The 10,462-nt window shown below is 30.8% G+C and overlaps 1 protein-coding gene across 1 annotated transcript; it reads left to right on the forward strand.

Annotated features, from left to right (window-relative positions):
* Positions 1–8,218: 8,218 nt before the first annotated feature.
* LOC125608929 (B3 domain-containing protein REM19-like) lies at positions 8,219–10,186 on the forward strand. Its single transcript, XM_048779584.1, has 4 exons — positions 8,219–8,470; positions 8,988–9,283; positions 9,351–9,535; positions 9,620–10,186. Exons 2-4 carry the CDS (start codon positions 9,052–9,054, stop codon positions 9,866–9,868), a joined length of 666 nt encoding a protein of 221 aa, XP_048635541.1. The 5' UTR covers positions 8,219–8,470; positions 8,988–9,051; the 3' UTR covers positions 9,869–10,186.
* The last annotated feature ends 276 nt before the right edge of the window (positions 10,187–10,462 follow it).

A 10,462-nucleotide genomic window follows, 5' to 3' on the forward strand; every position in this document is an offset into this window, starting at 1 on the left:
ATTTTATTTTGAAATATTATTTTTTCAAAATTTCTATTTGAAAATCAAAAATCATTTTTTAATAATGTTTTTATATTTTTAAGACTCAAACTTTTTTATAAAAAACAATTTCCTGAATATTTTATTTTGAAATATTATTTTTTCAAAATTTCTATTTGAAAATCAAAAATCATTTTTTAATAATGTTTTTATATTTTTAAGTATTTATATATATATATATACATATGTACATATATATTAAAATCCTAAATTTCACATTCCAAAAACCTTACCCACTCCTCAACTATAAACCCTAAGTCTAAATTAGTTAACCCTAGGGTTATAAAACTGGTTAGTGTAATCATGAAAAGTGGTACTATGAAAGTGGTGTTTTGGCAATTTTCCTATTTTAAATGAATTACTAAAATTTCATATCTTTCTAATAACATTTTTTAAAAATAGTATAGGTGGTTATCCGCGATTTCACCGGTGTAAAAATTGTATGAAAATTATATTTTATGTTCACAATTTTATAATTCTTAATAGTATTCATAACTATTAAAAATAACCTTTTTTATTTTAAATAGTTTGAAAATCAAAAGTCTTGGTATTGTATAATCTCAGAAGATTATTGAGATATAGTGTTATTTCTATAAATTTAACATAAATTTCGGAAAGTATTTTTATGACATAATTTGTGATTAAAAAAAAACCAAATATTAATGAACAAAAAGTAATTTTATAATACTTTCTACACTTCATGGTTTAAAAAACAGATGAAACTGCCAGTTATAGTAATACGTAAAATCCATGTTTTTAGGCAAACAAATAAAATTTAAGTATGTAAAAATATAAAATAACCAAGATTACAGCCAAGAATACAACAAACCAGTTTTATTATTCTTCACTCATGTTTTATATATGTATCATTTCTTTTTCGTATTACAAAAAATAAGCATGTCAATTTTATTATAATCAAAACTACATCAAGAGAGTCTTAACTCTAGTCTTGTATTACTATATTGTTTCTGTTTTTTCAATTTATATTGTAATAAACTTTTCACTGATTAATATTATTTTAAACTATTTAAAATATAATTTTCTTACAATCAAAACTATAATAATTAAATTAATAGAGTATATTAGATCTAGTCTCGTATTATTATAATGTTCCAATTTTCAATTTTCAATTTTATATTATATTAAATATTTTTATTTATTAATATAATTTTAAAAAACTTACCATATATTTTTATGTTTTTAAATATACAAATACTTGAATCATTTATGACAATGATAACACAACTATACCATCAACATTTGTCACTGAAAAATGAACGAATAATTTTAAAATTGTATATTTGACTGTTTTTCATTCATTGGATGCATTTTTAGAATATAATATATATATATATATAGTGAGTATAAAAAATATTATTAGGTTTAGATTAATTAGTTTTTTTTGTAATTTACGATTTATTGTATCCACTATTAATAGAAATATGTTTAGAGTCGTTTATATAATTATTTCTGTCATATCATATGTATTTATATTTATATTCTAAATTTTTATAATGTAATATATGATATTGAATTGTTTCTATAAACAAATTATGCTAATTCTTATATCTTTAAAATGTTTAATTGTTTGTATCGTAATATAGATTAGATTAGGTAGTTCTAAAATTAGTTTCCTTTCGAAAATTTTAATTAAATAAATGAAAATTGAAATACTAACAACCAATCAAAATTAAGAGAATTAATTCTAAATTTTACCTATGAATGATACCTAAGCAAAAGTCACTTAAGTGACTTCTCAATTAATATATAGTAGGATATGAACTAAAAGTTATGATATACTGTTATATATTGTATATAAACAGTTTAAACAATATATTGTTGAGAGTTAAAAAAAAAAGATAATACATTGTTCAAGATATAAAAGTTTAACCTATATTAATAAATTTATATTTCTAAAAGAATAATATATAGTTTATAAATTTTAATTCATTTTAATGATGAGTGATAATTTACTTAAGAGAAATTGTTAAAAAAACCACATACATAATAGGGGAAATTACATGTAATCTATACTTAACTATTCATAATACCACTGCTCATGTCTACATTAACTATTTTTCCTCTCACTTTTAGAAAAAAAAGATATTTATAACCTTAGAGTTAACTAATCTATACTTATGATTTAGAGTTGAGGGGTGGGATACAGTTTTTAGAATATGAAATTTAGGATTCTAATAAATATATTAATAAATAATTAAAAACAATATAAATGTTTTTTGAAAAATAGTTTCAAAAATAATTTTCGATTTTCAAAAAGAAATTTTGAAAAGAAAAAAATTCGAAAAAAATAAAAGAAAAAAATTATATAAAAGTTTGAATTTTAAAAAGTATAATTCAAAACATAAAAAAAAAATATTTTGTATTTTTTTTTTATATAAATAATTATTTATATATATATATAGAGAATAAGGGTATAAGAGTCTTTTGTCTCTTAATTAAGAAGGTACATTTGAATATATCTCTTTAGTGGTGGTAAACTTGAATAATGGTGCCAACAAAATGCTTAACATGAAAATTCCCCAAAATAAAGGGAAATTGCCAAAAATAAAGGACATTTATAACCCTAGGGTTAACTAATCTAGACTTGGGACTAACTTATCTAGACTTGGGGTTAACTAATCTAGACTTAGAGTTTAGAGTTAAGGGGTATGATATGATTTTTGAAATGTGAAATTTAAGATTCTAATAAATATAGAGAAATGACTTTAAGATAGACTCAAACCAAGCTTTCCTTCCAAATCTAGACTCCAAGGTCCAAGTTGACAAAAATGTTTCATTAAGTGATGACAAATTACCTTGTCACCCCCAATCTAAATTTAACCTAAAATATTTAATAATAATTCAAAATCATTTTGTTTCAGATCTTCAACGATCCCCTCTCCGACGATTCTCTGATGAAGCTTTGCCGTCGAAGTCTTCAACGATCCCCTCTCCGACGAAGCTGTGCCGTTTCTCTCTCCGTCGTCTCGCCGTCCGTCGTTTCGCCTTGCATCGTCCTCGATCGTTTTCATCTGAGCCCTTGCGATCCGTCATCCTCGATCTGTCTCTGTATGTCGTTATCAAGGTAACATTGGACTCTAGTTGTTTTGAATTTTAAGATTTGAATTTCTTCATCTTCACCTTTCTATACTCACAAATTTTCATAAATATCTCTGTGGTTGGTCGCTTTGAAATTTGATTGTGATTTTTTAACAGATCTGGACCAATGGCTATATTTTTTTGCGTTTGGACAATGGAACTCAAAAGGATCTCTCGAGTGGGAGTTTGATGTTGATGATTTACATTTTTATTGATCATTTTTGGATGTTGTTTATTTAATGGTTACGTGATATGCATCAGACCACATATAAATTTGTTTCTGAAGCTTATCCTGAATAAGTTAAGGTTTCCTGTTTTGTTTCAACTAAATTCACGAGCCTACCAAATATATCAACATGCGTAAGACAAACAAGACACCAAGCAAAAAAAATTCAAATTTGTTAACATCTGATTTTCTCGAAAGCTTTTCTGAAACTACACAACTCCTTCCTGAAATTTAAAAGAACAACACAATTTCACAAGAACAAGCAAGAGACTAACAATTTCATAAGGAAATTCACGAGCCTACCAAACATATCAACATGCGTAAGCCAAACAAGACACCAAACAAAAAAAATTCAAATTTGTTAACATCGGATTTTCTGGAAAGATTTCCTGAAACTACACAAATCCATCCTGAAATTTAAAAAAAAAACACACAGTTTCAAAAATGCAAGCAAGAGACTAGAAATGTCATAAGCAAATTCACGAGCCTACCAAATATATCAACATGCGTAAGACAAACAAGACACCAAGCAAAAAAAAAAAAAATTTGTTAACATCTGATTTTCTGGAAAGCTTTTCTGAAACAACACAACTCCTTCCTTAAATTTAAGAGAACAACACAATTTCACAATAAAAAACAAGAGACTAACAATTTCATAAGCAAATTCACGAGCCTACCAAACATATCAACATGCGTAAGCCAAACAAGACACCAAGCAAAAATATTTTCAAATTTGTTAACATCGGATTTTCTGGAAAACTTTCCTGAAACTATACAAATCCTTCCCGAAATTTTAAAAACCACACAGTTTCACAAGCGCAAGCAAGAGACTAGAAATGTCATAAGAAGATTCACGAGCCTATCAAATATATCAACATACGTAAGACAAACAAGATACCAAGCAAAAAAAATTCAAATTTGTTAACCTCTGATTTTTTGGAAGGCTTTCCTGAAACTACACAAATCCTTCCTAAAATTTAAAAAAACTACATAGTTTCACAAGAACAAACAAGAGACTAACAATGTCATAAGCAAATTCACGAGCCTACCAAACATATCAACATGCGTAAGCCAAATAAGACACCAAGCAAAAAGTTTTTCAAATTTGTTAACATCAGATTTCTAGAAAGCTTTCCTGAAACTGCAGAAATCCTTCCTGAAATTCAAGAGCCTACCAAATATATCAACATGCCTAAGCAGAACAAGACAACAAGCAAAAAAAGTTTCAAAATTCAGTACCATCCGATTTTCTGGAAGGCTTTCCTGAAACTACACAAATGCTTCCTGATTTTTTTCTAAACACTAGACAGTTTCACAAGTACACAAGCAACAAGAGATTTTTGTTGTAGATGGTCACGAGACAGTTTCACGAGACAGTTTCACAAGCACAAACAACAAGAGATTTTTCTAAACACCAAACAGTTTTACCAAATTTTGTAGATGGTCACGAGATTTTTTGTAGATGGTTAAACTTCGATACTTGTTTGTAGATCCTTCCTGAAATCAAACAAAGAGAATAAAGAACAATCTTCTCAGAGAAATGCATAAACACCTATCTCAAAGAGTTTAAACATGATTAAAACCTTGCAAAACACACTCAGGAACAAGCAATCAAGCAATTGACTCAATTTGAATTCACGGTAAGCTCATGTTTCACACTTCTATGCATTATCGATGGCAACTATATCAATACCTCAGAAAGCTTAAACATTTTTACAAAATCCTAAATCCCAATACAGTAATATCGTTTTACCAACCAATCTTCCTAAACCTAACTTCAAAAGCAACACAAACTCAAAACATATTCGGCAACACTGGCATATCGAGAATAGTTTTGGATCTAGAAAGCAACAAAATCAAAAATATCTCAAAACCTTGTGTTCCCAAAATGAAGCCTTTTGATTTGAGATGGTAGCTTTGTGTTTTTCGCCGGAGAAGATAATGCTGGTAGATTCGCCGGGATTTGTCTCCGCCGTCGTCGAGCGAAGAAGCGACGAGTCGCACAAAGTCGAGAGATTTCGTCGTCAAGAGAAAAAGGCGAAGGCAGAGACACGAATCTCTTTGTCTTCCTATTCGTTCGTCGGAGATGATAGATGGTGAAAGTGTTTGTCGTGTCATCACCGGAGTTGATTGAATCTCGTTGGCGGCCCGTCGTGAGAGAGATCAGAGAAATAGTAGAGTCGTGAGAGAGAGAGAACAGAGAGGTTTTTATTTTTTTTAATATAAAACAAGGGTACTAAGGACATTTGGTCCATTAATGAATGTTATTTTGTGACTTTTCCCTTCCCATTATATTTTTGAGATGAAAACTCAAAAAAGTCTATCTTGGAGAATTGCCCATAAATATATAAAAAATACTTTAATTTTTTTTTAAATAGTTTCAAAATTAATTTTGATTTTCAAAAAGAAACTTTGAAAAAAAAATTATAAAAAAGTTCGAATTTGAAATAGTATAATTCGAAAACATTAAAAAAAAATTTGTCATTTTATTTATTTATTTATTTAAATAATTATTTATTATATATAGAGAGAACAATGATATAAGAGTCTTTTGCCACTTAATGAAGAATGTATTTTTGAAAATTTCTCTTTAGTGGTGGTAACATAAATAAATACCAAATTGTTAGTATATTTTTAATTGAGGGTATTTTAAAAAAGTGGTACTTAACTTGTGATATTTTAGGCAATTTCTCTTAAAAAACCATTTTAAAGTCTATTAGAATATTTACCCATAAATATTTAATAAATAATGAAATTTTTATTTTTATTTTTGAAAAGCAAAATTTCAATTTGAACTTCTTTTTCAACTTTTCTAAGAAAATAAATTTTAATTTATTCTCAAAATTTCACTTTGAAATACGAAAATTCATTTTGAAACAATTTCTAAAATTAAAATTTTGTTTTAAAAAGAAATAATTCTAAATTCCACCCCCAAAACCTCATCCCCTCAAATCTAAAATCTAAGTATATATTAGTTAATCCAAGAATATAAATGTTTTTTTTTTTTTTTTGATGACAAAAAAAAATGTTTTTTTAACTCTTAAAGGAAATATTTTGTTCATTTTGATTCTTGGTACTATATTTATGAGAAAATATTTTTAGTGCTATTCTAATAATATTCTCTTACATTTAACTTTTAATAAATAATCATTATAAAAATTTTGTAATGTGAGTTTAATATGTATTGTATTGGCTTAAAATTTTAAATTTTTTTATTTAAAATATTTTTGTTTCTACAAAAAAAGAATTATTCTTTTTGGGTCTGAATGTTATGGACCCTGCTAGAACCACACTAGAGTTAATATATTTTACATATACCTAGGTATCTATATTTTTGTTACTATTAAGACTACATCGTACGTAGTACTTCTATAGGTTGTAGCTCGGTCAGTAGCGGTTTAATTTCGTTTAGTCAAGATGAGTGTGATGTTTGCTGGTTTGTTCTGTTTTGTGAATCGAGAGATTAATCTGATTGTGTGATGGGTTTCTCTATGGTTGTATACTCGTTTGAGGTGGTTCAGTGATGTTGCTATGGTCCTTCTGATGTTTCCTTGCTTGGTTTGAGATGCCTTTGTTAAACCTTATCTGGTTTCTGGTATGCGCTGGAAGTACTTAGCTGGTTCAGATGTGGGTTCTTCATTGTGTGGGTTTGGTTTGGCAATCTCTCAAGTAAGGCATCAGAGGTCTATTGGCTCTTCCTTCCTTCGAGTTGCACCATCTCACCATCAGTTCTTGGATGATTCATTGGAATTCTCGTAAGCCTTAAGTTTCTGTGGAATAGCTTCAGTATTGGCGAGTATTCAGAGTTTTCATCTGGTTTCCTTTGAAGATCCATTTGAATGTATTTGTGCTACAATATGGATGGACTGATGTAAGTTCTGGCTTGATGCTATGGGAACTTTCAGGATCCTCCACCTTTGTGTTTTGGCTCTTTGGATAGTAGTCTTTTTCAGGTCCTTTACATGTGTCTCTAAAGTTTCTCTGACCTGTTTCTATCATGTTTTGGAGATCGCGATGTGCTCTGTTCTTTGAACTGCGATCATCAAGGCTTTTGGCTTGTCTTGGATTTCTTTATCATTTGTTCTATGTAGTTGTTTAGTAGTTTCTTTTATGGCTCTAGAAAGATTTCGATCTTTGCCGGTTTCTGGTTACGAAAGGAAGGTGTTCTTTGCTAACTTAGGGCATGTTTGTTTCTCCATCTGGATGAGTCATCTGGATGAAAATGTGAGTTTTGTTTGTTCATGCACTAAAAGTACAATTCATTCAGATGGATCATCCAGATGACTTTTGAAAATTTAGGCTTAATTTTAAAGTTCATTCAGCTGAACCAATTTGGATCATTTGAATGGAGATGATTCATTCAAAATGGTATAATGTCTATTATACCCCTAATGTAAATTTGTTTACTAAACTCATTTGAATGGAAATGAAAATAAATAAACAAACATAAGATCCATTTAGATGATTCATCTAGATGAGCTATGTGGATGGACAAACAAACAATCACAAAAATCTAAATGGATCATCTGGATAGATCGTACAAATGAATCATTTGGATGGAGATGTCAAATGGTGAAACAAACAACCCCTTAGTTGTATCCGAGTGTTTTTCACCTGTTTTAATATATGTAATTACAAAATAAAACAAAGAAAAAAAACTAAAGAGTCAAAATGACAACAATATTTATTATATTATGAAAAGGAAAGAAAAATTAGGTGAAAATGGTAGTTGGTGGAGCCGATAGGCTTTTAATTTAGTTTACAAAAAGAAAAAAAAAAAAAAAACGAGTCAAAACACCAAGTTGACTTAGGAAAAAAAGACACACATGAGCTTTACTAAGGGCAAGTTGGGGTTTTTGTATCCTGTTTTGATTTGGTTAGGTTACTCAGGTCTGGTTAGTTAAAACTCGACAGTAAGAGAGAGAGAGTTGGCTTCAGATCTGAAAAGTGTTTCCTCTTCGGGCCATGGGATTCTCCGGCGTCGTTTCGTTTATCTCTTCTTTTACTTGGTGACTTTAGTTAGTTGATTATCTGAGAATACTATGTCACGCCCTTTCTTCCACAACCTTATCCTCTCATCCACTATCATCAACTAAAACCCGTCAGGTAATTGCTCTCCTCTTTCAAAGATTGAAGAATCTGGTGTTGGGTTGCTCGATTTAAGTATAAATTGAGTGGAGAAAGTGTCTTCCTTTTTCGTTGTTGTTTTGATAATAATATTGGGGGATCTTGAGTCTCTTTGTTTAGACTGCATCTAGTCTAAACAATGTATAGTTTTGTGTGTCAGATTTATTGAGAATATTTGGTGAAAAAGCTGAAATATTAAGACTCTTATGTTGTTGACTTTTGGTCTTAGTCTTGTTACGCATAATTGAAACACAAAAAAAAAACATGTATAGTGAGGAGAGAGAGAGAGAGAGAGAGAGAATGAGTGGAGTTGATAGAGATCTGGGAACATGCCAGTTTCGCTTTAAGACTGTGACTAATAACTTGACTTACCAAGGAAAAGCTCTGTTGTATCCATTCATCGTGTGTTGATGGATGATTGTTGATTCTAAACTATGATCTGGTCTAGTTTGCATTTGCACTCACCCTAACCTGATGGGTCATGTTTGGCATGCAGGACTAAGGAAAGCTGACAACAATATCCACTTCCTTTTGGTTTTCAGTTACAAAGGTACTCTCTTATGAACATGGATTCTGCACAAAATGAGTTCAACAAACGCGCTCGATTGTTTGAAGACCGTCAAAAAGAAGAGACGAGGGTCACTCATCCATTGATCCCTAAATCTAATGCACCCCTGAATGAAGGGTATGAGGGTTCTACCACCACCCAGAGCTTGTTCACTGATTCTAAACCTGAAGAGACTCCGAAAATACCTAAGAAGAGAGGAAGGAAGAAGAAGAATCCTAATCCCGGTAAGTATCAGAGACAAAACTCTTGCTTCTGTTCATAAAGATTCATATTTGGCTTGGTGGCGTGCAGAGGAAATAAACTCGTCGACTCCGGAGAACAGCTCAAAGTTCTACAAGAGTGCTTCTGATAGAAAGAGAACTGTAACTGCTGAGGAAAGAGAGAGAGCCATCAGTGCAGCCAAAACGTACGAGCCGACCAATCCTTTCTTTAGAGTTGTTCTGCGACCATCGTATCTGTACAGAGGCTGCATCATGGTATGTGGACATGTTTCTCATGTAATAAAGGCATAAAACTTCAACCGTATGTGACCTGTTTTTTTTTTGTTTAATTATTTACAGTACTTGCCTTCTGGGTTTGCTGAGAAGTACCTGAGCGGGATAGCTGGTTTCATCAAGCTTCAGCTCGGGGAGAAACAATGGCCAGTGAGGTGCCTTTACAAAGCAGGGAGGGCCAAGTTTAGCCAAGGATGGTATGAGTTCACACTCGAGAATAATATAGGTGAAGGAGATGTTTGTGTGTTCGAGCTTCTCAGAACTCGAGATTTCGTTCTGAAAGTCACCGCCTTTCGCGTCACTCAGTACGTGTGACACTACAACAAAGCAATCTGGTTTGCCAAAGTTCAGTTTCATGTAGGGCCCTTTTAATTAGTTTCTTTCTCTCTCTCTCTCTTGCATTTGTTGGAGAATCAGTCTGGTTCTATGGGTTTTAGATGTGTTCTGAGTGAAATTTCAGATTCCTATGTTTGTTGTTGATAAGTATTTGAAGTTTGGTGCAAAAACTGTGTGTTTGAGTGGCAGTTAGGGTCAATAGTAGCGTTGTAATTACATGTATTGGACTGGTCAGTGAATCAGGAGAATGATGTTTATGTGAATGTTGATTATGAATTTATGACTGGTTTAAGGGCTTTTGATTTTGTTTCGCCATCAAATGTAGTTCATGAAGCTAATGAGATGATTGCTTATCCTGATGTAGGATTATGAAATTGCAAAATATGAGGAAGAATAAACAAATTCAGAATGGATTGAACCACATTTCACCATTAGACATTATTAGTAAGCCTAGAGTTCTTGCCAGATTAAGACATGACAAGGATACATTATGTTACAACTTAAGCTTCCATGTCTGTTTAAGGAGATAGAAACCGATATCTATCAAACGGCAAAGATGTTTGTCAGGAAACA

Source organism: Brassica napus, chromosome A5 (assembly GCF_020379485.1).
Source record: "Brassica napus cultivar Da-Ae chromosome A5, Da-Ae, whole genome shotgun sequence".
NCBI classification, from domain to species: Eukaryota; Viridiplantae; Streptophyta; class Magnoliopsida; order Brassicales; family Brassicaceae; genus Brassica; species Brassica napus.

Bases quoted from the DNA above. Each gene is read 5' to 3' on its own strand.
- LOC125608929 (XM_048779584.1), top strand. From the start codon at position 9,052: ATGAACATGGATTCTGCACAAAATGAGTTCAACAAACGCGCTCGATTG. The intron at 9,284-9,350 runs GTAAGTATCAGA...GGTGGCGTGCAG, and splicing joins GAAGAAGAATCCTAATCCCG to AGGAAATAAACTCGTCGACT. The intron at 9,536-9,619 runs GTATGTGGACAT...AATTATTTACAG, and splicing joins TGTACAGAGGCTGCATCATG to TACTTGCCTTCTGGGTTTGC.